The 27,811-nt window shown below is 49.0% G+C and overlaps 3 protein-coding genes across 4 annotated transcripts; 2 read left to right on the top strand and 1 right to left on the bottom strand.

The window, feature by feature from the left end:
* Positions 1–1,777: 1,777 nt before the first annotated feature.
* P3H1 (prolyl 3-hydroxylase 1) lies at positions 1,778–20,495 on the bottom strand. The gene is made up of 15 exons (XM_061184376.1): positions 19,948–20,495; positions 15,366–15,518; positions 13,839–14,028; positions 13,494–13,625; positions 12,512–12,651; positions 8,100–8,189; positions 7,735–7,787; positions 7,433–7,554; positions 5,625–5,752; positions 5,363–5,458; positions 4,775–4,925; positions 3,527–3,644; positions 3,070–3,145; positions 2,665–2,805; positions 1,778–2,250 (listed from the first exon to the last, which is right to left on the bottom strand). The coding sequence occupies exons 1-15, from the start codon at positions 20,410–20,412 to the stop codon at positions 2,095–2,097; spliced, it is 2,211 nt and encodes a 736-aa protein (XP_061040359.1). The 5' UTR covers positions 20,413–20,495; the 3' UTR covers positions 1,778–2,094.
* LOC133089056 (mitochondrial intermembrane space import and assembly protein 40-like) lies at positions 16,099–16,857 on the top strand. The gene is given in 2 exon segments (XM_061187221.1): positions 16,099–16,137; positions 16,351–16,857. Coding segments are annotated over 2 exon segments (546 nt in total).
* A 240-nt stretch (positions 20,496–20,735) lies between the features above and the next one.
* Positions 20,736–27,565, top strand: C3H1orf50 (chromosome 3 C1orf50 homolog). 2 transcript variants are annotated; one of them, XM_061186698.1, is made up of 5 exons: positions 20,736–20,839; positions 20,968–21,083; positions 26,143–26,229; positions 26,742–26,873; positions 27,250–27,565. In XM_061186698.1, exons 1-5 carry the CDS (start codon positions 20,770–20,772, stop codon positions 27,448–27,450), a joined length of 606 nt encoding a protein of 201 aa, XP_061042681.1. In that variant the 5' UTR covers positions 20,736–20,769; the 3' UTR covers positions 27,451–27,565. The 2 variants fall into 2 exon arrangements, with proteins under 2 accessions (XP_061042681.1, XP_061042680.1); XM_061186697.1 differs by having other exon boundaries at positions 20,736–20,848.
* Positions 27,566–27,811: the final 246 nt, after the last annotated feature.

Raw genomic sequence — 27,811 nt, 5'->3', positions numbered from 1 at the left:
GATCTCCATGTCACCAAATCCAAAAGTGGGTTCTCAGTTCTTATCGTGCTCAAACTCTCAGCAGCATTAGACACCGCTGCTCAGCCCCTCCTTCCTGAAGCGCTCTCACTGGCTTCCAGGACTAGGCCTCTTGGTTCCCCTGCTCACGGCTGGTCCTCGTGTCCTCTGTTGGACCCCACTGCCTCCAGAGCCCCAGTTGCCTGCAGCCCGGCCCAGTCTTCTGACTCTTCCTCTGTCTACACTGACCTTAGTCTCCTGGCTTTAAACACCCCCCAAAGGCTGATGGGGACCCCCAAAGTTCTGGCTCCTACCTCCACCTCTCCCTGAACTCAGAAACCTTTTGTCTCACAGGCTCCTCGAACTTGAGCATAACACATGCAAAACCAGACTCCTGCTTTCCACGCCCCATAACCATCTCACCTGCAGTCGGCCCCGTCGTGGGAAAGGGCGGCTCCACTTCCCCGACTGCTTAGGCTGAATCCTTCTTTTTTTCTTTTTCTTTTTATTTTTGGCCGTGCCCCTTGGCATGCAGGATCGTAGTTCCCCAAGAAGGGATCGAACCTGTGCCCCCTGCAGTGGAAGCGCGGAGTCCCAACCACTGAACCGCCAGGGAATTTCCTAGGCCGAATCCTTCTTGTTGCTCCTCCTCATACCATCCAACTGATCAGCAACTCCTGTCAGCTCTACTTTAACAACATCCAGAACCTGACCTTTTCGCTGCCTTCGCTGGCAACACCCGATCCACAACACCTCTCTCTCCACCCGGGGTCTTTGCAGCAGCCTCCGTTCTGCGCTCCTTGTCTCCGTTCTTGCCCTTGTAGCCCATTCTCCACGTACATTCTTCACTGAGGCCTTTCAAATGTAAGTCAGATGCTCTCACCCCCCTGCTCAAAACCCTCCAAGGGCTCCTGTCCCACTGGGTCAAAGCCCAGGTGCTCTCAGTGGCCAACCAGGCCCCAGGGACCCTGACCTCGCTGGCTGCTCTGTGTCAGCACATCGGCCTCCTTGCTGTTGCCTTCTCCTCAGGGCCTGACCTGCCTTCTTTTCTACCTCAAAGGATTACACACACACACATTTATGTGTTTGTTACCTGTCTCCCTTACTAAAATAGAAGCTCTATGAGGGCTGGGGCTTGTTTGGTTTGACACCATATTCCCAGCACCAGCACTTAGCTGGTGCTCAATAAATAAACACTGGTTGATTGAATAAATGGGCTCTCAGGGTGCAGGTTCCCAACTCACGACCCCACTGCATCTCAGGCCCAGGAGGGAGATGGGCTTGTGGCCCGAGGAGCTGAATCTCCAGGTCTGCTCTTACTCCGTCTCCTAGAGGTGTGTGTTGTCCTGCACATGGAGGCCCTGAGGTATGAGGACCCTGAGGCCAGACATCAGTGCAGGATGCATGTGGCCGACACGGGGGCAACATGCCAGAGCACTGCTGACCGCTGCTAGCTGCCAGAGAAGGATTAGTAATAATCCCTGCCATCCACCCAGAGCGTTCCAGTTTACAAAATGCTGTCACATCGGCATCGCATGTGGGCCCCACAACTGCCCAGAGGTGGGCAGAGCAGCGATTATGGTCCCCGTTATACATATGACAACCCTGAAGTCCCTGAGGTTAAGGGTCTGGCCTGAGACTGCACAGGAAGTGGCCGAGCCGGGTACAGAGCTAGGCCTCTTCACACCATGCCTGCCACTGCATCCTGCCCAGAGCAATTTTTATCAAGTGAGACCTCTGGGGCCGATGGGCATATTTCCACTCTGAACAAACCACCGAGTAAAAAAAACCACGAATCATTTATTCTTTGGTGGTCTACACAGGCACTTAAATACTGTATAGCTGTCACGTGGCTGCCTGTGCAGGCCCCCGGAGTGGCTCTGGGCCTGCGGCCTGAGCCCTTGGTCAGGTCCAGGGGGAGAGGGCCATCCTGCTATGTCCACTCCAAGAGCGGCAGCACCATGTGGACGGCTATGAGCAGAGTCCCCTCAGCGGGGGGCAGACCTAAGCTCCCCACTGCTCCTCACCCGAGGCTGGCCAGTCCAGGGTGCAGGACGGAGTTCCTCACGTGGGTGATCACCGTCCACATGTGAGCTGTCAGAGCTCATCCTTGTGCCCTGACTCACTGCTGGGGACAGACCCCTGTACGGGCTCGGGGGGGCCCTCCTGGGCTTCTTGGGGCTGCTCATGGGGGAGGTCCGTCTCTTCTGGGCTAAAGAGCATCTTCACCAGGTCATCCGCCTGCACCCTGTCCTGCAAGGACAAACCCCCGGCTGTTCAGAGAGGCCTCTGGACCAGGCACTCACCATCTCTCAGGTGCTACTTCCTGGAGAACAAGAAGGCTCTTCTCCAGTGGCCTCCGAGCTCATCCTAATCCCAGCAGGTCCTACTCTTTGGGCAGAGGCAGCAGAGGTGGTACCCAGCGAGGGACCAAGAACCAGGATCACTCCCCATATTGTCCCCCCTGCCCCCCACCTGGAGCCCCATTCCCAAGGAAGGAAGAAGGGCCGGGGACCACGGTGACACAGTGCCGAAGCGAGGAGTCTCTCTGGACTCCCAAGCCCAGGGCTTCTTTCACGTCTAAGCATCGGCAATGGGACTGGGGAAGGCGGAAGCAGAACAAGGGCCCTGCCAGGAACAGGTCACAGCAGCGCCAAATGCTCTCACCCGCTCGCTGTGTCGAGCATCCAAAGTGAACCACAGGGCGATGGCACAGCGCTGCCCTCTGGTGACAGCCTTCACTCCGTGTGGGTTTTCCGTGCCCGAAGAGAATCCCACGGCCCTTCCGCACTGGGGCTGCACCTCTGCCTAAAGGGGATGACGAAGGGGGTACACAGGACAGAGACCATAACCTGCCTTCAGAAGGGACACGGGGTCATTCAGGTCCAGGAGGGGATGGCCCCTCTGCCTGGCTTCCCAAAGACCAGAGCTAAAGAGAACAGGTGACTAGTCAGAGGCCCCCTGGTTTGGGGAGGGGAGTGCTGGCCACCAGGAAGACCAGCTGGCCATTCTGCCTACTGCACCTTGAGGTTTTGTCTCCCCTCCCAGGGATGGGGACAAGGGCGCACTCACCGTCACGGTCTTGGCATCTAGTTCAGTGAAATAAAAGTTTCCTCCGTCGAAGTCTGCGTTCAGGTAAAGAATGGCACTGGGAAAGGCAGAGAGCACCTCGACACCGACTTCCTCTTCCCGCCCCTCAGACACCCACGGCTCCAGTGCCTTTATCTCCAAGAGCTCCCAACCAGCAGCAGGAGGGGGGTCCTTCTCTGAAGCCTCACGAACACGACTCCTGACCTTCCCGCCTCCCTACCCTCGCCCCTGAGAATCTGCCATGCCCTTCTCTGGGGTGCTTCTGTACCAAGTCTACCTTTCCCTGTCCTACTCTCACACTGCACTGTAATGATTCCCGTATTATCTGACTCCCAATCCAGAGGGTCCTGGACGCTGGGAGGAGCTGGTCCCAAACATGCATGTGTTGGGGGAGGGGGCAGGGCACAGGGCCCTGGGGGCCTCAGAGGAGAGCTGGCACCTGTAGTCCCGGAAGGTGTAGGCGGGGGGCTCCTTGATGCACATGAGGGCCTCAGCGTTCAGGATGCAGTTGTCCACGTGGACGGGGTGGCTCCCGTCCTTCCTCTCAGCCTGTGCCTCTGCGGCCAAGGAAACACACGTTAGCAGTGGGGCACCTCAGGGGACACTGCAGCTCCCCTGCTGGCACGCGAGGGGAGGGGGTCACTGCCGACCAGCTTCCCTTCCTCTGGTTTGATCCACGCTCTCCAAGTCTTTAGACACATAGCAGCAAGCCTAACCTTAAACCCTTAACCTTGGTGAGTAAAAACAAGGCCTCACCCAGCCCTTCACTGCCTGCCGACTCTTCCTGGCTTCCTGGCTTCCCGCTGCCCAGGCCCCAGGGCCCCCACCTGGAGGACGGGACACACACAGTTGCGAGTCTGGCACATTCCCTGGGTGTGCCCAGATTTTGATAGAATTCCAAACTTTCTGAGGGAGAGTAAAGTCCTCTAATCTCTGCTGCCCATCGGGGTCATATCGGCACCAGGGGCCGCTGAAGGCTCTGGCATGACAGACCCGGCTGTGGGTCACGCGCGGTTCCTGGACACTGGCCGTGCCTCACCCCTCCTAGGGAATGCAAAAGGGAACGTGACAGAGGGAGAGTGAACGATGAACAACCTCCAGCCTGCCCTAACTTGTAAAATAAGTAGTTCTCTCAGAAATTTGGTATTTAACAATTAGTGACAGAGAACTTGCAACGCAGATCGTCATTCACCTAAGGACACCTGTATGCCCAATACCAGCGCTGAGAACCACTGACTTACAGGATGCAAAATACTCTTGAATGCAGCGCTCCGTAATTTGGCTTCTGAGGACCTCACCAGTCTTACGTGGCTGCCCCCCGGCCCCCCTTGACCTTACGCTCCAGAAACGGCCACTTTCTTAGTCCCCCCCAGCTGCCGGTTGCTCGATGCCTCCACTCCTTTCCTCATGCTGCTCCCTCCAGCTCGAACGTCCTCCCGCTGCCCCGTCTACTCCACAGCTCCTATTCATCCTGCGCAGCTCTCATCACCTCCTCTGGGAAGCCCTCCTGACTCCCCGGGGAGACTGACTCGAACTTCCTCTGCTGCACTCATCGCACTGGTTTACGTTGGTTCCCCAGCAGGATGAAAGGGACCATATCCTGCTCTTCTCCGCGTCCTCCGCATCCAGCTGGTGCCTGGGTGGGCAGCATGTGCTGCACGGGGGCTGCGGGTTGAGGGAGGCCCACCTTCGATCGCGGTGCGGCACACCAGGTGGGAGTAGGAGAAGTAGAGGGGGCTGTCCAGGCGGAAGTAGGACGCCATGACACGCCGCACCTTCTCCGTCACGTTGTAGTACAGGTGAGCGCTCTGCAGAGGAACCTTCCCTTCCTGTCCCAGCTGCCGAGGAGACCAGTGGTCAGCTACGCTGCATGCTCCTCTGCGGGCCAACAGAGACCACAGGGGCGCCAGGCCCCACTCCTCGTGCCCGCCAAGGGCCAGTCCCTCTGCTTCCCGTACACGACTCTCTGCCATCGCCCCCTCCCCTCGCCTTCACACTTCCCTTTATGAGTAACCTGCTCAGAAGTACAGCGGTTCTTCAGAAAGCGCTCTCGAGCTTGGGGTATCAGTCTTGCTTGCTTGCCTCATTGTTATTACACTAATAGCCATGGTTCAAAAGTCAAGCTCACCCAGCATGGTTTATTCTGCCTCCGTGGCAGCTGGGACGCTGACAGGCAGACACTTTTACCTTTCCTACCACCATCTCCAACTCCTCCCCAGAGCCTGCGCGTCCCCCTCCCCCTTCTCCACACTCTAGAACACAGTACTGACCCTACCTTGAGGGCCTTGAAGACAGTGACGCCATAGAACTTTTCGCTGGGAGTGTGTGGGGAGGTCTGACCCCGGTAGCCATCTCCTAAAGTTGCTGCTGCCTACGAGGCCCCAAAAACAGGTGGAGTTAGCCAGGCAGCTGAGGGCCCAAGAAGAGGTGGTCGACTGCCCGCAGCAAGGGGCAGGCAATCGTTCACCACCTAAGAGGCACCTAGTCGGGGGAGGCTGGGCCCTTAGGGAGATGGTATGGTCACCGGGTTCCCTCACATTGGTCAGTCTCTGCAGCTCCCGGCACTCATCGTCAGAGATGACACCATCCATCACCACCCGCTGGGAACCGTTCAAGACTTTGGAGGTCATGGTGAGTCTGATACCGTCATAAAGCAGGGGGCCACCTGCAAAGCAATAACACCGGCTAAATCCAGCAGCAGTTCTGTCCAGACACTCTCCATCAGATATTGCCTTGCTGTAAGGAAGAGAAATTCCAGTTGTTTCCTGTTCACCAGAGAAACCTGCCATTTGGTCGCTTCCAAAGGTAGGGTGGTCCAGAGGATGGAACTTAGAGCTGAAGGGCAGGAGATCCAAGTCCTGGTCCACAGCTGTTGGCTCCTGGGCTTTCACGCATTGTTGAGGAAACATCATAAAGACATTCCTAAAACATGAGTTCAGGACCAGAAAGAACTGGGTTTGACTCCTGGATCCTCCACTTACTAGCTGTGTGACCTTGGCAAGTTACTTAACCTCCCTGAGCCTTATCTCATCTGTAAAACAGCATCTACCTCGTAAGTTTGATGTAAAGAACAATAAGACAACTTAAAAGTTTAGCACGATACTTGGCACCTAGTAAATGCTTAAAAGTTTAGCTACCGTCATATCATCATCTATTTAAAATGAGGATCTTACAATCTGCCCAACCCACTTCCCAGGCAATTATGAGAATCAAGAGAAATAACAGGGTGAAAGCTCTCTGAAAACAAAGGAATGCTGGACAAATTCTTTAACATGCTAATCTCATTAAATTAAGCACTTGTTAATTGAAGCAACTGTAGAGTAAAGGCCAGCCTTTCTCTCTTCTATTTCTCCTGGTGTCTCTCTGTGCTGGGGACATACCAGAGGCCCAATTCGACTCCATCTATTATTTACTGAGGCCTCAGCGTGTGCCAAGCACTGTGCTAGAAAAGGCAAGGGATTAACACCTGAAGACAGCACCTGTTCCAACAATTACACAAATGACCAACACAAGGCAGACCTTGTGAAAGTACAAAGTGCCTTGGAAGTTCAACAGACATGGGGGTGGGGATCCCAACTGGCCTGGAGTTTAAGAAAGGCTCTGTAGGGTGGATCTGAGACGCCTCACGGGGAGAGATGATGGGAAGTGTATAGGAGGAGGCATAGGCCTGAACAAAGACTTGTGAGCAGAGAGAGGTTCAAGGACGAAGAGAAGGTATAAATGGGGAATGGTAGAACATATGGTTAAAGGGGCGGGCAGGGAGGACGGCATCAGTGTCCCTGTGTTTGGAAGACTGGTCTAGCCCCCAGGTGGGAAGGGGCAAGGACAGATTGGAGGAGAAAAGATGAGTGCAGAGAGGAGGGGCTGGGGGCCTGATGCATGCCTGAGGCCATGGGACAAGAAAAGGGTTGGGGAGAGAGAAAGAGAGCAGAGTCCTAATTGGCAGGCCCCCACGGAGGATTGGAGGGGATGGGCAAGGGGGGACCAAAGGAGACCTGAAGATTTTGAGGCTTGGTAACAGGACAAATGATGGCAGCTGGGAGAAAACAGTTTGGGGGTAAGGAGAGAGGACAAGTTTTCTCCTATAAATACTTACTGAAGCGAACTAAACTAGTGTCACTGTGACTCAGGAGTCTTACTTCTTAACCAAAGGCCAATTCTCAGTGCTCTTTACAGGTGGAAGTCCCGTGGGTGAGTGAAGAAGGGCCACGGCGGGGGTGAGCCCTGACCCGTGCCAGCTCGGATCCTGAGGCTGCTCTCTAGGGAGAGCTGCCCAGCTAACATGGGGACCACCAGCCTTGCTGCCCCCATGACAGCCGAGGTGGCCCCACGCTCGTCCTCTCACCTTCCCGGGTCAGCCTGCTCACATCCAGCGACTCCTTGGTCTTCTCTTCCACGAGGGTCTCAATCTCCTTCATAAGGTTTCCGATCTCCTGGGAGATGCGGGCGGCTGTTTCCCGTTCTGACCTGCGAGCACAGCCAGTCTGAGGGCTGTATTCCAGCGCCAGCCCAGGCTCCCACCCCAGCTTCCCAGACTGGACCTGCCCACCCCTTGCCAGGAGTTCACATCTGCCTCTGCCTGGGCTCAGGAAGCCTCAAGTGCTTCATCACACCGATCCAATCATGCAGTCTCTTCAAGGCCCTCACTTCTGTTTCTCTTGCAGTCTCTTGGGAATCACCTCTTCTGGAGTCCATGAATCCTAAAAGCAGAGCAGGAAAAAATGAAGAGTGTCGGGTGACCTGCTGAATCTTCCAGGTCTCGATGCACACACTAGGGCCTACAGGGAATCCACCTTCTCACCGGCCTCCTTTCAGGAGATAAAGTGAGAGGTCTCTGGAACTGAGTCACCTGCACCTGGCTGCCCAGAATCCCCCGTCTCTCGTCCACGCAGATCTCCTGTTTGGCTCCACCCCCGAACGGCCCTCTCCCCAGAGGCACACGGTGTACAGCTCAGCCCATCCCTTGCATCCCCGCCCCACTCCCCACTCTGGCTCCCTGCACCCTGGCTCACCGGGTCAACAAAGGGAATTCCGAAAACATCATAAGCGAAGAAGAGCAGTTCTTTCTCCAGCAGGCTTCGCTGGTGGTACTCCTGGGCACTCTGAGGAAACGCAGTGGGAGGGACGCCCTGGTACTCTGCCCTGCCGCTGGCTCTAGCCCGCACCCCCCACCCCTGCGTTCCACACTGTTGCCCCCAGTGCAACCCAAGGCTTCCTCTCCCACTATCACTAGTGTGTCCGTCCCCCCGTTTGGGACAAAAGTCTCACGTCTGTGCTCAAGGGTTCCTCTTGCCTGACACAAGCAGCCCCTCTGAGGGTGGCATAGCCAGGCTTCCCTTATAGGGAAACAGCCCCCCTTCCTTCCCTTGCCGTTAATCTCTGAGACAGAAAACCTGAGGATTCTCAGGAAATACTCTTTAAGGAAGGAAAATTCCTTCTTGACTTCTGCAGGAGTTCAACACGCAGGGGAAGAAAAACCTAGGTGTTAGGTGACTACTGCGTTATTCATTTGATCTTTACAGCCATCTTTGAGGTTGATAAGATTATGCTCATTTTACAGACGAAGACACTGAGGTACAGAGGGGATATGCAACTTGTCTGAGGTGACACTATAGGAGATGGTAGAGCAGGGACCTACATCCAAGCCTGGGTCTCTCCAATCCTAAAGCCCACGTGCTTTTTCCTATGCCATCTGCCTCCCCTCAGACTTGGAGTGGACGGTATCCCTCCCGGGAGTTGGGCCAGTGCAGGAGCAGCTGGGTCCAGCATCCGGCCATTCCCACACGTGCTCAGTGGTAGGGCTCACCCAGGGCAGGGAAACTAAGTACCTTCTGGGGTCACATCTTTCCCTAGGTGCCCTGCTAGTCTCCCAGCAGCAGAAGAAGGAAGGAAAAGAAAAAGACATCATCAGTTGAAATAAAAGATGAGGGCAATAAGGAAAACTTTAAAGGCGTCAATGAGGCCTATATCACCTATTATATTTACCCAAGAGGAAGATGGAAATTTTCTCCTAAGGAGTTTAAATAACTGGCTTCCCTCACCTAGTGCTGGACACCAAGCTAGGTGTGTGTTATCTCCTTTAACCCTCTCCAACTGCTCTGTGAGCCTGCCAGGGAGCAAGTCCCACTTCTGCCATTTACTCATTCAACACTGATATACTGAGTATCAGCTATGTGTCAGAACTGTGCCGGCACTGGGATAAAGCAGGGAAACAGAGATTCCGGCCACCATGGGCAGCCATAGGCTGCTGTGCAAGTTAACTCATTTCCTGGAGCCTAAATGTCCTCATCTCGAAAATGGCAAGAATAGCGCCCACCTCACAGGGTGCCTGTGATGATTAAATGCGATGATGGGTATAAACCACCTAGCTCAGTGCTTGGCCTGGGACAGGGCTCAACAGATGTTAGTTACCTTCTTTCCAGAAGGGCAGTTCTAGTTAGAAATGGTAGACTGACCACTTATTTTCCCTTTCTGCCCCAGACTCACTAATATGACCATAAAGGGTCGGGGGAGGGGTCTTAACCAAGCAAAGAGACTAGGAGAAGCGCCATCTCAAATCCAGACGGTCACCATCTAGTGGCCAAAGAGGACAACGACAAGGTCACCAGTCTCCATATGGGAGGGGGTGGCAAGAGGAGCGTTATTTCTATTAGAGACTCTCAGGATTGCAGATCCAAGAAGGAAGAACCTTGGTTTTTAACTTCAGGGTAGGTTGGTGACCCCACCTCACTGGGTTGTTATGAGAATCAAACAAAAGAAAAGCTATGAAAAATTTTTGTAAACTATAAAATGCCACACACATTTGAAGGGTGCTTATTTTCCACAGGAAGCGCCACAACAACCAGAATGGGAGGTCTGTTACTGCCGCATCATCCACCTGCTTCTACCAGTGAACAGAGGAAAAATGAGCCACCCCGGGCTGGAGTGTGGGCAGGGCAGGAGGCTGTGAGGGCGGTATCCTGCCACCCGTGTGCCCCGGGGCCAGCACCGTGCACGTGTCTCCCAGGCTGGGAATGTGGTGCCTAATTAGACATGGAGAGGAGGGAGGCATGAACCCCCTGCCCCACCACCAGTTCCACCTCTCCCCTCCACCTGGTCAGCTCCCCTCCTCCAGCCCCCCGTCTCACTCAGGCCTCAGCAGCTCTCTGCACCGTGACGGCCTCCGGCACCTCCCATTCTGAGCCCTGCCCCATCACGTCTCATCAGGCTGCTTCAAACCCTTTGAGGGCTCACCACTGCCTGCTGCACACAGTAGGCTCCAAGGTCCTGGAGAGGCGCTCAAGACCCCTCAAAAATCTGACCCTCCCGGGTCTCATTGCCTGCAACTCCCCAGCACCATCTTCCGTTCACATGGGACTGTTGTCCAGGTGGTTTGCATATGCTGTTCTCCATCTAAAAGGCCCTTCTCTGACTCATTCACCTACTGAAGGCTTTTAAAACCAATTGTCGACACCACTGCCTCTTGTGAAGCCTTCCCGGACCCGCCAGTTGCTTACTTTTCCTCCGTGCTCCCACTCTAGCTCGCTGACCCCTCTACTATGATATTCACTGCAGCATTTTACAAATCTTGGATTGTACACCTTTCCAAGGTGGTTTTAGATGGCATTCAAAAAGACATGAAAGTAGTACAAATGTAGCTAAAAGAAACCCCCAGAGTACCGACAGACATAAATAGAAATGTTCAGTTCTCCCCCGCCCAGCCCCTGACCCACAGGCCCATGCCTGGGGGTGTGGGGGTTAATCCCAATGAACAGTTTCTTACCAATCTGTGCAGAAAGTTAAAAAACTTAAAAATATATATGTATTACCAAAAAACGTAAATAGAATACCACTACAGTTCTATGTCTTCTTTTTCTTTACCTAAAATTACATCATGGAGACAATTTCATATTGGTGCATAGGAATCTACTCAAGCAACATAATGGTTATCTTGTATGTCGTTGAATGAACGTGCCATATTTTATTTAACCAGTTCCCCAAATTGATAGCATTGAGCTTGTTTCCAGTTTTTTGCTTTTAGTGGCAGACTTCCGATGCACACCTGTGCACATTTACCTTTGCATGCTTGTGTAGTACAGCCAAGGGTGAATCCCCGGCAGTCAGATCGCTGGGTAAATGAACAGTACAGTCTGCAGCCCTACCAACAGCCCAGGGGTGTGCCTGCTCCCCTACATGTGTCCAATAGACTTGTTGCACACACAACTGAGGGGCCTCTAGAGTAACTGTAGCTATGTATCTTTTTTTTTTTTCCTTTGACAAAAGGAAAAACTGATCCAAAGTTACAGCTATTTTTACAGACTGTAAGATTGGGTTTTGGAGAGGCCAGCAGGACACAAGAGATTGGGGGCCACAGAGACGAGCCACCCCATCTCAGGAGGTGGCTGAAGTTGGAGGTAAGAAAACCCGCCGCCTGCTACTTGTGTACCGTCAGCAAGACCCCTGTGACGCCGCCTGTCCATACAACACTCTGTACAGCACCTGTCGGCTCACTTTCTCATTTGACCCTCACACTCGTCCTGTGTTGAGGACAGAGCAAGAACCGTAATCCTATTTTACAGAAGGAGAAAATGAGACTCAGAAGGGCAGTGCAGCATGACTAAGATTCCACATGATGTGTCAAAAATCACATGGCTAGTAAGTGGAGGAGCCAGGACTTGAGTCCAGATTAGTGACTTCAAATCCACCTCATTGTTCTGGGCTCAAGAAGGAGAGGATCTAGGGCCTGTGCGAGGCATATGTACAAATATCGAGGTTCGCAGTATTGAACTCCATTAAGTTAAAAACAGAGAACTTTTCATGTTTTTAATACAAAAATGATACCCGTTCACAGCAGGGAATTTAGAAAATATAAAGGAGCAAAACACAAAAATCACCCATAATTCCAGAAATAGCCATTGTTAAATGAATAGCACAAAGTGCAGTCCCCCCGGCAGTGCAGGCGTGGGCCTGCTTTCACTTCAGTGCCTTTCGTTTTAGTCTTTCTAGTACATAGATTTTTTTCCTTGTTTTGGAGTGAGATGGGTATAATGCTGAAACGGGGAGAGATCGAACAATGGCAGAAAGAAGCGGGGGCGGGGAAGAAAACGGAGGCAGAAAAGAGGTGAGTGAAAAAAAAATGTAGCATGAAGTAGAAAATGATAAATCTTGGCCAAATCAAGTCTCAAAGTGGAGGTGCTGAAAAAGGGAAAGAACATGGCTGCTTTGCAGTTCTGCTTTTCCTTGCCGACTCGGAGAACAGACTTCTGGGCCCAGGTTGTGCTAATTAAAGTTCTGACTTATTCCCCGCTTTCTGTGCACTCACACCCACCCAGGCAACCTGCCCGCTCCCTGCCCGAGCAGCCCCGGCTCCTTCTCCTCTACCCCACTCTCTGCTTTCTGGTCTGGGTTCAGCTGGCAGCCACCCAAAGTAATGCAAGTCTCTCACCTCACGGGGGCCGATGGATCTGGCTTGTTCTTCTCCAAGCATGGCTGTATAGTAGGCCAGATTCTGGCTCATCACCTCATCATTGGGGAAGAAGAGGAGATAGGTCTTGGCACATTCAATGGCCTGTGTGTAATTCCCAACTGCAAAGGGGAAAAAATGGCTGAGAAGAAAGCATCGAATCCTGGGTACCATGAACCGCCTCGTGTTCAGTCTCAGCACAGCTCGAGGCAATGATGACATGGCAAGGTGGCACCAGCTACATAACACGACTGCCTGATTTGGCGGGAGAAATTACAGAATAAATTATAGAATATAAGATTGATTTTTAAGGTGCTCAGTGTCTGCAAGTAATTCAAACATTGGCCCTAATACTCCCAATCATTAGACCAATTTCAGGAATATTCCCCTGTCTTCCTTTTTTTCCCTATGGATTTTCAGAAGAGAAGGGAAGATTACAATAGCAGATTGTATCTTTGGCAGAGTTCTTGTTGATATGTGTTGGTCTCCTCAACCATAAAAGTGTATATTCTTGAATATGCTGTAATGCTTAGCACACAGTGGGGACTCAGTAAAGACCCACTGACTTGTTGCTTTTCTGGATATTGACAGCCCCCTCACCCCACCCCAGAGCATCAGTGCTACATGAGGGAGAAAGGCAGAGAAATGCCCTGTGAGCTGGTTTAAATGGAAGCACACCCTTGCCTTTACTATAACTTAACTCAGGTGCAAAATGAGATTATAAATGTTATAGAGGGGACCAGAGGGTGAGGTCCTAGAGTCTCCCTCCCTCAGCTTTTCAGGCTGCTGGTACTTCTTCTTGGGAGGTGGCTTGTAACAAGGTATTCAGGGATCACCTGGCATGTTGCCTGCCAGAGCCGAAGAGAGAAACCAAACAGCCTGAAGAAGCACAGTGGCCATAATCCCTGCCTTCCTTGCTTTTGGCTTAGTGCAAAGCAGCTGAGAAAGAGAAAGGAGGCCTTACTGTTATAGTAGGCAAACTGCAGATAATTATAATGCGATGGGAGGAAGTCTTCAAAGGGCTTCTCTCGACTTGGGTGGGAAGCAAGCTCCGTGACACAGTTCTGCTTACAGCTGAGGACCTGGATGTAATGGTCTGAAAGGAATCGAGGAGGGGGAAGAACCATAAGGTCAATTTCCAGGATTCAAATGCTGCTTAAGATGAACAAATTCAAGTGGAAGCAATTTTCAGTCAGATTCCCAGATTTAAGAGATTCAGGAATGAGGCTGAAGATGCTGTGTCTGCAGAATCACGTTGTCGCCCTCAGAACCCAGAGGCCTGGCCGAGGGCTGGGTTTGGGCCCCGCACCTGTGATGGCCTGGAAGAGGTCAGCGTTGTACTCCAGGTAGTTGTAGCCGTCGTAGTCATAAGGCCCTTCACAGAGGGCACGGCACTCCTCGTCTGCCACGAAGTACTCCCGCAGCGCCGTTTCCAGGTGGGGCGTGGCTTCCTGCAGCTGCTCCTCGGAGTAGAGGCGCACTCCCAGCCGAAACTCGTGCTACTGGGAGGAAGGGGTACTCAGATGCAGGGCAGGCTGCGGACAGCCCTCCCTCCTTGCCCACGGCCACCTCCACGGGCATCCCCGTGGCCCTCTCAGGTTACGGATGCAAAGGGTGGCTGCTATACAAAGAAAGCCTGCTAGAAACGGTCTTTACTTAGTCAGTCTTTACATCTGACTTTCTTTTGAAATTTGAAAACATTTAACTCAATCTACTTGAAAGATATATGGGAATTCACTGTCATTTTCTTGCACTTTTTTTGTAGGGCTGAAAGTTTTCAAAATAAAAATTAAATAAAAAATCATTTAACTTTTAGCTATCAGAATGTGGTTTGAGGTGATGAAAGCAATCTTTCTAGCAGTAAGGAGTGATTTGGGCTGCTGCAGCTGATTATGGACTTTGCTTCTGCTCTCTGTGGGACACGGCTCCCTTCTTGCGGACAATAATCATTTTCATTTGTCACAGAATCACTAAAAAAGAAAAAAAAAGACAAAAACCCAAACTGTGTAGAGTTGTATAATGTACTAGATGTACACAGTTTACTTTTAAAAGTCATTTTGATGTTGTTTCTAATATGCCTATTTCTAAACTACAACGTACGCCCTTTATGAAAATGCTATATCGGGACTTCCCTGGTGGTCCAGTGGCTAAGACTCTGTGCTCCCAATGCAGGGGGCCCAGGTTCAATCCCTGGTCAGGGAACTAGATCCCACCTGTGGCAACTAAAGATCCCGTGTGCTACAACGAAGATTCCCCGCAGGCCACAACTAAGACCCAGGGCAGCCAAATAAATATTTTTTAAAAATGCTATGTCATCATAGACAATACCTCCTATGGGACACAGATTTATCCTGCTAAATAAATAAGAACATTGAGGAATACTGTACCACTCACTGTAGTGAAAAGCAAAAACCTACATGACCAAAAAAATTTGACAAGTAAACGAATACGATGTGTGCGTAAGACGGATTGTCATGCAGCCACTAAAAATTGTGTTTTCAAAGAAAATTTGAAGACATGAGAAAAGACGCATCATATAATGTTAGTTCAAAAGAGATGATGAAAAATACATACCCAATATGATGCCAAATTAGGTTTAAAAATTAGAAATACTGAAGACTTAAAAAAGAGACCAAAATATCAACTACTGGTTTTCTGAAGGTGGCACTATTATAGATGATTACTTTCTGTTTTTTACGTATTTGCATTTTTCTAATGTTGTACAATGAACATACATTACTTCTGTAATCAGAAAGCAACCCTAGTGAATGTCACTATAATAAAAAGAAAGAGCGAGAGAAAGGGATAGCGTTTTTTGTTTGCTTTTTGTTTTCACCATATGGGGTTTGGCCTCAAGGTCCTTGAAGTCGGCTTCCTTCACCCCAGACATGGTTTGGTAATAGTCCAGGTTCTGACGCATCTCCATGTGCTCAGGATTGCCCACGAAGAAGGTATGAGCTGCTGCCACGGCTTTCTCCAACTTGTTTATCTACGGGTGAAGAACAAGAACGTGGTTGTCACGGCCAAACCTTGATGGTTTGTGTCCAAATGTGCAGTTCACAGTAAACAGGAAATCCCCACCTTCCTGAGCCTTCCACTCTGTGCCTCAGCCCCTGCCAAGCCCAGAAAACACACCTATTGCAGGAACTACATACCAGAGATTAGAAGCACGGGGCCCTGGGCAGGTTTTCAGCTATTTCCCAAATCAGCATTAGGGATTCCTCAAATTGCAGGAGGCAATGCTTCAGAAGTGTAAACATTCTATTCTAAAACAAAGGTGGTATTGTAGGGGGAATGCTATGGAAGACTGACTGCCTAAATAATATACTCTCGAGATTCAGATGTGGCGACTAAGCTGAAGAAAGTCTAAGGAGTCAAGGATTAAGGGGTAGGGGAGAAACAGCAGTTAACAATTAGAACATGCCGGAGAAGTCGCTTAGGGGAAAAAAAAAAAAATATATATATATATATATATATTTTTTTTTTTTCCCCCTGCGTACGTGTTTTTGACACATTCAAGGAAAAGGTGGGTGGCTGAAAAGTCTTAAGATCCTATACAAAATCCAGACATGGCATCTTCTGACTTTTCAAAGCCCAGGGCTCATGAGGTTAAAACAAGTGGCTATACAGAAATCTGAGGGGGGGAAATGTGCTACAGGTCACAATCATGCCCATAGCAATGGACTCCAGCATATCAAAATTACACAGCTTCATATGCAGGATCCAAAATAAATCACTAGGCGGGTCCGTGCGGGTCTCCAAGCCGCCTGCCTGGCAGCGGAGAGGTCACGGCGTGAGGCCACCACCACAATTGCCGCGAGGTCGGAGCGCTGGGCTGCACTGTGGCCTACTGCCGGCAGGAAGGGAAGGATCAAATCATATTTGTGACCAAAGAAGACCATGAAACTCCAAGCGACGTGGAGCTGGTGGCCAACGACCCCAATGATCTGTAAGAGGAGCACTGATGGATCCTGCCCAGTGGAGACATCAGCTGGAACTGCCCGTGCCTTGGGGGCATGGCCAGCGGCCCGTGTGGGGAACAGTTCAAGGCGGCCTTTTCCTGCTTCCACTGCAGCACAGATGTCAAGGGGTTGGACTGTGTAGACCAGTTCCAGGCCATGCAGGCGTGCATGCAGAAGTACCCGTACCTCTATCCCCAGGAGGAGGAGGAGGAGGAGGAGGAGGAGGAGGAGGAGGGGGAGGAGGAGGAGGGGGAGGAGGAGGAGGAGGAGGAGGAGGAGGAGGAGGAGGAGAAGCCAGCAGATCGATTAGAGGAATTGGCTGCTTCTGAGGTCGCTGCGACCAAAGAAGAGGAGGGGTCCAGCTAATGAAGGCCTGGGGCGCTGGGCTCCAGCCTCCTTCAGAGCGTATGAACCTCTCCAAGAAAGTGTCTCTCCCTCTGTTGTTCTGTGCATGTAATGTACAAAATAACGTGTTGTGCTGATCAGGGGTCTTGGCCCCTTGACATATACACTGAAAAATGGGTTGTATGTATGTGTACCGCACCTGAACCTAACAGCGAATGTAGCTGCCACTTCTGAATTCTCTTCTCAGATTGTCCTGAATTTTGCCACTTCGAAATAACGTGCTGAATAATCTCAGCAACCAAAAATCATTATCTGAGAGTGTCTCTTGTGAGCGAGCTGATTTATTCTGATTCCTTGTATCCCTTTTAGTAGATTTTATACCCAGTTGGAAAGTGAAATAGAAACAAAACATCTTCCTTTAAAAATGCTGGAGTGGGGCCGTTCCTTGTAGAAGGGGCAGGATGATCAGCCCTTGAGTATTTGACGAAGCACTATGCTTCATTTCTGATATATTTTGGTTTCCAGTTTGCATTGAGCTCCAGGTTTTCTATATTTGGAAAACAGGGCTTTGGACCCTCTTAGTGACTCCCTTTGTAAGTGAAGAGAAAGGCTGTTTTTTTCTGTTCTTGTTATTCCAAAAGCCCTGGTTTGGGGTCTGTGTTCACACTGGCTCTGTCTCAGCCTGTTCAGATGCAATGTTCTTGAGAGGTGGGGACCTAATCATTGTCAAAGTAGCACCCGAGAGAGGAAACGGTGTCAATTAAAAGGAAAACATGATTTTTACCTGGAAAAAAAATATCACTGATGATCTAATGATTAATTACATGGGTTGTGGTGTCAGACTGGTGACAAAGGTAGGTTTAATTATTCACTTGTTGGGGCTTTAGGCAAGTTAAAGTTTACTCTCTAAACTCAGTTCTCTAATCGGTCATCTGGAGATAGTACTCGCTACCTCACAGGATTGCTGGGAAAGTTAAATGAGAGGATATATATTCAGCTTCTAACACATGGTGCTGGGCACATATTAAGTGCTTAATAAATGTTAGCTCAATAAATGTAAATCCTAGCACGTTAGTAATATGCTAAGAAAAATATTTTTTCTTTTCTGATCATCAGTACTAGTAAATGCACACTAAACAAGAAGTCAGCCCCGGCTGTGACCCCCAAATAGCTAGGTGACCCACTGTCAACAATCCCCATCTCTGTACCTCAGTTGCCTTAATTATAAAATTAGAAATTCTCTCAAGTCTGTCCCTTTTATGGATTGATTCTCTCTCCCATATCTTTCAGCACTGCTCTTGCCTTTCTCTGTTCTCCTCCATCTCCACACCCCTCACCCCACCCCCAGCCCTTCTTTACCCACTAAGCACGATGCACCTCATTTCCTTCTCTTATGTGGACAACTGCAGTCATCCCCTAATGGTTCACCCTGCCACCACTTTCTCCTTCTCCCAAGGCCTACGTCACATGGCTTCCAGAATTAGCATTCTACAACCCAGTTCTGATGATGGCTCCTTGAAGCCTGCAGAATTCTCTTCCCAGTCTGGCCCCACTCTATCGTGAATGGTCATCCTTCCTCTCCTCTAACAATATTTGGGATCAGCTTCAAATGTCACCTCTTCTTTCAAGTCTAACTTCTCTGACACAAAGCTGGATTCCTCCTCCTTTGTGTTCCCACAGCTGGATGTACACACCCTTTTAGTAGCCCTTACTACTAAAGTGACTCTTAACAGCAAAGCAAGGTAACACAAAGAAATATAAAGTCAAGCATTTTAATTACCTGTACAAGAACTGGGATGTAGTAAGTATTCAATAAATGTTTGTCAAAGAATTTTAAAAAGTGCTGTTAAGTGACATGACCAAACACATAGCCCAGTTATTTTGGTTTCAAGTCCAGCACACTTCTGGGAAACTAGGAGGAATGGACCAGAACTGTGTAAGCATAATGCCTGTGGAAAGGTGAAAATTTGAGGTCCCCAAGATTTTCTAAGTCTCTCTTTAGGTTGAATTGAAGGTCTGTTAAACTATGGATATAATAGATACCCGGCACAGCTCCTTCTTCCTTTTTTTTAAAAAAATTAATTAATTAATTAATTAATTAATTTTTGTCTGCGTTGGGTCTTCGTTGCTGCGCACGGGCTTTCTCTAGTTGCGGCTAGCGGGGGCTACTGTTTGTTGCGGTGCGCAGGCTTCTCATTGCGGTGGCTTCTCTTGTTGCGGAGCATGGGCTCTAGGCACGTGGGCTTCAGTAGTTGTGGCATGCAGGCTCAGTAGTTGTGGTGCACGGGCTTAGTTGCTCCGCGGCATGTGGGATCTTCCCGGACCAGGTAACGAACCCATGTCCCCTGCACTGGCAGGCAGATTCTTAACCATTGCACCACCAGGGAAGTCCCTCCTTCTACCTTTTTTCCCCAACAAAATGGGCTAATAACAGCACTTACTTTACAGGATAGTGCCAGGATCTGGGCAAATGAATTAATAAACGCAAAGTACTTAATAGTGCCTGAAAGTATGTGTTGGCTCTCACTATCATCATAAATCAGAAGCACTCCAAATCTATGTATACACTTGGACTTAAGGCACTCTGGAATTCCTAAAAATACTCATTTTCTTTGGAAACCTGACCGACCAGCCAGAGGGTCCCTTACAGGGAGGGGCCAGACAGCCTCTACTGGCGACGTGGCAACCTCATGTGCTGAAAGAAAGCTGCTGCACTCGGGCAGCAGGAAAAGCATCACTGAAAAGCGAACAGAAAGGAAGATACTGTAGAAAGGTCCTAGCTTCTCACTCGGTAACTTACAACAAAATTAGGATCAGAGACCCAAGCTGCCGCTGTAGTTCCCTCTAAGAGGCCTCTCGGGGAACACAAGACCAAGTTTTGCTTGGTCTGTGCCTTAACCCCGGCTGGATCTTTGGGGTCACCATCTGCCTATGCGAACCGGCGAGGCTGGTCTCCCGGCAGGGTCTCTGCTCTCCCTGGATCCGGGAAGAGCTCCCTGGCCAAGACGCCACTTTCCCTCTCCGCGAGCACTTCCCTGGCCCCCCAAGTTCCCCCGGGCCAACCACACCCAGAAGGACCCCGGCCGCCCCGGGGCCCAGGCAGATCTGCACCTTGAAGTAGGCGACCTGTAGGTAGTTGTAGGGGCTCCGCTTGCTGAACTCCAACTCCAGCTCCTCGCTGAGCGGGTGGGTGGCCGACGGCCCGAGGCAGCGGCGCAGGCAAGCGGCGCGGCGCAGCAAGCCCCCGAAGAAGCGTAGGTCGTGCAGGGCGGCGGCGCCCGAGGCCGGCGCCAGGCTGGGGGGCGAGTCCGGGTCCAGCTCCCATGGGAGGTCGGCGGCACATCGGGTGCGGCAGCGCAGGCGAAGGGCGCGCAGGGCGGCCCGCGAGCGCAACGCCCGCTCCATGCTCAGAACCACCCCGGCCCAGTCACCGCGAGCATAGGCCGCGGCCCCCTCCGCGAAGAGCAGATCAGGCGCCGTCATGTCCCATTCCGCCTCGGACTCCGCCTCGGCCCGGCGGGCAGCGGTGGCGACCGCCAGCAATGTGGTCAGCAGCCTCAACGAGCGCGCCGCCATGGCCCCTCAGACCTAACGGGACCGCTGGTTACCGGCCAGGGAGGCCAGGGAGGCCAGGGAGGCCCGAGTCCCACCCCCGGGAATCCCCGCCCCGGAGTGAAGCCCCGCCCCGAGTGAAGCCCCGCCTCCCAGACCCAGCAGCGCACGCCCAGGAGGCTGCACCGCCTCTTTGGCCTTCCCCCAGCTTGGACCCCGCCCCTCAGCGGAACCATGAGCGTCAGCCGCAGCCGCGCCTCCGAGCTCCGGGCGGCTCCGACGCCCAATGGCCAGCGAACACGGAAGCTCCGCCCATGGGCCTTTTTGCGCATGCTCCGTAGCCTCGCACCGCCCGGGTAGTAGGGAGAGGAAGGTGCTGTCATGGAAGACGGTGCAACGCCCGGGACGACCCAGGGAGTCATAGAAAACCAAGGAGTTCTGTCGGCGGCAGGTTGGGGAGGTAGGCGGGGCGGGAGTCAGATGGGGAAAAGAAGCCCTCCCGGAGTAGCTAGTCTGCCGGGCTCCGCGGGAGGCCGAGGGCGGGTGCTCACGGCCTGTGTTCCTGGGTGTGTGTCGCAGGAGCCCTGGTGGAGCTCACCCCGACCCCCGGCGGCCTGGCCCTGGTGAGCCCCTACCACACCCACCGGGTCGGAGACCCCTTAGACCTCGTGGCGCTCGCAGAGCAGGTGCAGAAGGTGAGGAGGCGCGGCTGGGGAAGTAAATGACCAGCTTCGTGCACGTTTGATCCTCCAAGCCACTTAGTGTGGGGTAGCATTTGTTCTCGTCTCCATTTTACACGCGGGGAAGACTGATGGTCATGGCGAGTCCGTGGCCTGACTCCAACTGATCTTCTGAGACCAAAGACTCCTTCAGCTGCAAATTGAGTGCCCATAATCTCCCTTCGTGGGAAGGTTCGCACAGTACTTTCAATATTCATGATTTCATTTGGGCCTTAGGACAGCCCTGTCAGGTAGGCAGTACAGTTATTCTTCCTATTTGACACGTGAAGGGAAGTTTCCAGGGACCTTTCAAGATCACTCTAACGCAGTTCTGCAGGGATGCATAGCCCGCTTACTTTAAACTGCTTCCCTAAGATCTTTACTTCTGACCTGAGGGCTTGTAGAGCTTAATATCTTTTAGAAGGGCAGGGACTCTAAGTTTTGCCCTCTGTCTTCATTCACTGGACACAGTATTCCCAAGCCCAGTGCTTAGACGTTGATTGCCAAAAGAAGTAAAATAAGGAGGAAATATGACGTAACAGAAATAGCACTGGGAGTTTGGACACATGCGTTTTAATCTCAGTTTTGATATTAACTTGCATTGTGACTTGAGATAAATTACTTTTTTCTGGACCTCAGCTTCTTTATCTGTAAAGTGCAGGGTGTCGGACTTCCCTGGTAGCGCAGTGGTTAAGAATCCGCCTGCCAATGCAGGGGACACGGGTTCAAGCCCTGGTCCGGGAAGATCCCACGTGCCACGGAGCAACTAAGCCCGTGTGCCACAGCTACTGAGCCCGCGAGCCACAACTACTGAAGCCCGCGTTCCTAGAGCCCATGCTCCGCAACAGGAGAAGCCACCGCTCACAGCAACTAGAGAAAGCCAGCGTGCAGCAACGAAGACCCAACGCAGCCAAAAATAATAATAATAATAATAAATAAATAAATTTATCAAAAAAAAAAAAAGTGCAGGGTGTGAACTAGGAGAGCTCCTAGATCTAAATTTCTTGAAAAACCAGATTTCATCTAATCTTTCTTACCAAGACGTCCAGTTGTAGAACCCTCTTTGATATGTACAGGTACAGGGCCTTGCTACTTTAAAGCTTATGCTATCCCCCTCGTCCTTGTATACACGATCACATTTGGCCTTGGTTATGGTCAAAGGCCTTCGTTTTGCTCAAAAAAATTTAATAATTAATGTGCTCAAATTCCCTTATATGTACATCTCTCTACTTCAGTTTTGTTTTTTTTAACTAAGAAATTTTCAAATGCTTAGGAAAGCTCCTTTGATTCAAATCGTGTGCTTTCTCTTTTCTAGAGAGGTGGGAAACAAGGTATAACTTTTATGGATTAGGAGAACATTATGTGTCTGTTTAATCAGATCACCTATTGGGAGGGAGGCTCCCAAAGTCAGATCTTAGGCAAAACATTTTCAGTGGGTTACTGAGTGACCATTATGTGTATTACAATGGCCTGAAACAAAGAAAGAAGGAACACGGTTTTTGTCCTTTAGCCTATAATCAATCTAGTGAAATACAGAGGATGCATTATTGTGCTGCTTCCATTTTTCCAGTATTAGTCTTTGAGAAGCTGAAGAAAAAACACTCTGGAGATAAAGAGAATCAAGCATATTTCAATCTGTGTACTGAAATGTACTTTCTAGCAGGACTGACTTCTTAACATGCCATTTAGGCATTCGTGTGTGAAAGCTCGGGAACCCTGGTTTTAAGGCATGAAATTTGGGATCAGACTGATCTGTGTTGAAATCTTTAACTGCCGTTTATTAGCTATGAAACCTTGGACAGGTTGCTTCACCTCTTAGTCTAATTCCTAAAATGAGAAAGTGAAGTTGGAGTTCATCATCTCCAACTTCATAAGGTGTTATGAGAATTAAATGAGACAATATGCAAAGGGCCTCAGAGTGATTAGGGCCAGAGTTTGTGCTTATCATTATTGGTACTCTTTCTCTCATTTCTGTTTTAATTAGGCTTATTTGTGCACAAATGACAGATTTGTTGCCCCCTTAAGAGAAAGGAGATTTATTGTAAGGCCACTCCTAACCCAGAACTATCCTAGCTCTAGGAACCACCTATTCTCTCCTTGGCCATAAGGTGCCTTATTGTCCTTGGAACAAAATGCAAATTCTTGTGTCAAGGGCCATAAAGCCTTACATGATCTGGTCCCTGCACTCCTTTTTACATCTCCCCTCACTGACTACTCTTAAGCTGCACTGGCCTTAGAAATGCCTGGAAGCTGCTTCTCTGGTTTTTTGCATGGCTGGCCGTTTCCTTTCCTTCAGACCCAAGTCAAATGTCACATCCTCAGTAAGGCCTTCTTATCTGTAGAAGGCTATACCCCACCCCATCCAAATGACAGTATTATTAAATTGAATTTGAATGCCTCTAGACTACACATGCATTCTAATTCCTGCAGTCCTCACCACTCCCTGTTTTTAAACCATTTGCTTCATTCATTTGTTATCTTTGATCTGCCTCTAGCATGTAATTATGGTTATTTCCTTCATAATAGTGCATCATTGTTTCAAGTACATAAAACACTAATTATCTTTCTTTTTGGTGTCTGTATCACTCCCCTGGGCGGTGCTATGCAATATGGTAGCCACTAGCTTCATATGGCTGTTGAGCCTTGGAATGTGTGGTTAGTGCAGCTGAGAAACTGAGTTTTAAATTTTAATGTAAATTTGTTACCGAGCCCAAGCTTGCTCTGCTCACTGCACAACAGGCCAATAAATCGGGAGACGAGGTGTTGAGGCAAGGAATAGTGACGTTATTCGGAAAGCTGGGCATCCAAGAAGCTGGCAGACTAATGTCCTGTAGTGCCATCTTATCGGGGTCTGGATGCCAGTTTCGTTTATAGAACAGAGAGAGGGAAGAGGTGAGGAAGTAAAGAGGCCATAAGTCTTGCAAAATATCTCCTGGCTTGGCTAGTTTTGGGGAGGGGATGTGTTAATTTCTTCTTTTTTGCAGCCATTCACAGGTGGGCAGGGTCAGAATGTCTCCTTGTGAGCTGAACAAAAGCACTTTAGTTTAACATTCAGGCAGAGGGGCATTGTTCCTGAGGCAGGCCATTATGTATGCTTATGCTATAGACAGCATCCTTTTAGTGATTATAGTAACAAAAGCAATGAAAAGCAAAGGTTAAAGTAAAAGAAACAGATTCAACATGGAGTCAGATTCTGTTCTTCCCTGTAACAATTTTAATTAATTTAAATTTTAAAACCTGGTAATTGATTCAATTACTGGAAACTTTTAAGTATATTTGGAACAATTTGAGTATGTGAATCAACTCTTTCAACTGTAAATTTTATGAAGTCTCAATACAGATCAAGTTTTTCCAATGAAAATTTAGCATCCAAATTGATAGGTGCTGTGAATATAAAATATACACTTAATATGAAATGTAAAATATCTCTTAACAATTTTTATATTGATTACATGTTGAAATGATAATTTTTTTTGATATATTAAGTTAAATAAAATATTAGATTTTTTTTTTTTCTTTTTTGGCTGCGCCATGCAACTTGCAGAATTTTAGTTCCCTGACCAGAGATTGAACCTGGGCCACCGCATTGAAAGCGCCGAGTGCAAACCACTGGACTGCCGGGGAATTCTGTACATTATTAGAATTAATTTTACTTATTTATTTTTACTTTTAACATGGCTACTAGAAAATTTTAAATTACATATGTGACTTGTTTCATATTCTAAAGGATAGTTGCATTAGACTGTAATCTTAACGAAGGCAGGGTCCTCTTTCTCATGTTTGCCAACGTGTCCAATGCCTAGCATGGTGTCTGACACACAGTAATTGCTAAGTGTGTATTCGTGGAACAGATAGAGGCTTGACTCAGCTTACTCAGTTGTTTCTATTCACTCATAACATGGCTTATACCTGACCTTTACCTTAAGCTTCCACAACTAACCAGCAAATTCTCTTAATATTTCTTAGTTCAAATTTAACCTCTTACTTTCTTTTCCTCAACTTAATTGTATACCACTAGAAGTTAATCAGTTTTGGGGGGAATTCCCTGGTGGTCCAGTGGTCAGAACTCCACGCTTTCACTCTCAGGGCGTGGGTTCAGTCCCTGGTCAGGGAACTGAGATCCTGCAAGCTGTGCAGTGTGGCCAAAAAAAAAAAGAAAAAAGTTAATCAGCTTTTTGTGAAAAGTAATCTGGAAGTTTCTGATGGATTTCTGATGTCTGAGTGATAGTCCTTCCCATTACATGAATTGGTCACACCTGTCTCTCCTAGTTTTGAAAGTTATTTATTTTAAGCAATTTCCAGTGCCTTCAGTTGAATTTCCTAGCACATGGCAGACAGTCCTCTGTGTATATTATAATTGTTTCAGGTCTACAACATAGTGCAATCTTTTAAAAATACATTTTAAGTAACAATTAGGAATGCAAATATAAGTTAAAATATAATTAAGTGTGATGTAAATAATTCAACTGAGGTAATGGTCAGATTAACAGATACTTTCTATATATAGTTAGGTTCCTATATAGCAGGTGATAAGAGGCATATACCACAAGTGTCTTTGGATTTTCATTGTAAAACCCATCCCTGATTTCAGAAATGTTTAAATGTGAGAAAAAAAAATGGAGACCTGAGGAATAAGTGGGGTCAGTCAGGCAAAAGAGCAAGAAGGAAACATATTGGGTGGAGGAGAGGGCATATTCCATATTATTTGGAAGCAAGAGAGAGCAGGGCATGTTGGAAGACTGAAAAATTTGAGTGTGACTAGAATCCAGAGTGAACAAGGTAGATGCTTTGGGAAATAGAAAAGGAGCACTTATTTCTGTGGTGTGGGTCGTGTCAGCATTGGCTTTTTGTAAGCAGTACTGTTTGAGCTGGGCCTTGGGATGAGTGGGCGTTCATGGGGGAATGGTGAGAATGGGAAGAGTATTTTAGGCATAAGCAAAGATGTTGACATAACTTTACATTGGGATCTAAATAAGAACATCGTAGAAGTCTTACCCTTTTTTTGACCCACAGTTCAGTTTTTTTCTCACCTTAGGCTAATGAATTTGTCAGAGCAAATGCCACCAACAAGCTGACAGTCATAGCTGAGCAAATCGAACATTTGCAAGAACAAGCTAGGAAGGTAAGTAGTGGCTTTTAGGTAAGCGTTCGTTTTCTTTACTTAGTTCATAGGATTGACTGAACTTGCTTATAATCATTGTAACTTACTTGTTCAGTACCTCCTAGAAATATAGAAGTGTTGAGTAAAATAGAATAAGCCCAAGAGGTTAAGTATAAGTGTTTTCATTGGGAGAAAGCTCAGTGAGATAAAGCATTTTGAGGGGAAACTATGTTTTCAGTTATAAAAGAAATGTACTGACCACAGAAAAATTGGAAAGAAATGTAAAAACCATTCAAAAGCCAGTAACACTCAACGTTTTGAAATACAATTTTCCTAAAGGCATTTTTACAGCACAGTAGCGTAACATCGTGTAATTTTTCTCTTCAGTATCGTCTGGATCTCAGTCATGATTCACTGCTGCGGGGGAGCAAGACCCTAGGCATTGAACGGCTTCCAGATTTTGAGTGGGATGGTCATTGAGTATGAGTGCCTGTTACCTAACACCTAATTGGTTACATCTCTGCGGTTCTTAGGTATTGGAGGATGCTCGCAGAGATGCTGACTTGCACCATGTAGCTTGTAATATAGTGAAAAAACCTGGCAACATTTACTACCTTTATAAACGGGAGAGTGGTCAGCGGTATTTTTCCATTATTTCTCCAAAGGTAAGAACATTTAATTTTTGCACAAAAATCTACTCTTGTCTTTGAGAAATTCTTGGGTGTGTGTTTGTGTGTGTGTGTGTGTGGTGTGTGTGGTGTGTGAGAAAATGTAGGCATAGGGGTTGGGAAGTGGTTTTCTAGAAAACTGGAGGTGGCATGAGCCCAGACATGACTCTGAAAAATACGCATGTGCTTAAATTATTTCACAGTCATTATCTCTGTTAAGGGAGGTATCTGATGTGTAATGTAATGGTTTCCAAGATGATTCTGACTGGTCTGGAGTGAAAAGCTAAAAAAGAAAATTGTGGTAGAATTAGGACATGAGCTCAGTTTCGTTATCTCCTGCCCTGATCAGAACTGACTCGTTTGCCTTCTCTAGGAATGGGGGACAGGTTGTCCACATGACTTCCTTGGTGCCTACAAGCTACAGCATGACTTGTCCTGGACTCCGTATGAGGACGCTGAGAAGCAGGATGCTAAAATCAGCATCGTGAACAAGTTGCTAAGCCAGCCAGTGGCTCTGCCTTCAAGCACTGAACCCAGCTTCCAGGGCTTCACTTCCACTGAGAGTGGACTCTGACAAAGGCTGTCATGGCTAGGACCTGTCACCTCCTTGTTGCCCCAATCTCTGCCCTGATGGGAGGTGGCACGAGAGTCGAGGGCATGTAGGTAAATCATGAACTTCTTTGAAGGTGGTCCTGTGTGAATGTAAATGCTATCGTTATTACTTTTAGTTGGGATGGTAAAGAATCACATCAGTCTCTTTTGGGATCCTCTCCAGGTCACAGATACTCAACTAGTCAGTTTCAGAGTACTGGCCAGTGTACTTTCCTTCTCCTTTATCTCCATCTGTTCTCCCATAAGTCAGAGCATTAGAGAAAGAAGGGTTTCTTCTTCCCTCAAAAAGATTGGCAAGTCATTTTCCAGAGAGGACTGTTGTT

Source organism: Eubalaena glacialis, chromosome 3 (assembly GCF_028564815.1).
Source record: "Eubalaena glacialis isolate mEubGla1 chromosome 3, mEubGla1.1.hap2.+ XY, whole genome shotgun sequence".
Classification (NCBI taxonomy): Eukaryota; Metazoa; Chordata; class Mammalia; order Artiodactyla; family Balaenidae; genus Eubalaena; species Eubalaena glacialis.
Note: the sequence above shows the minus strand (reverse complement) of the source record. Positions and strands in the feature narration are given on the sequence as shown.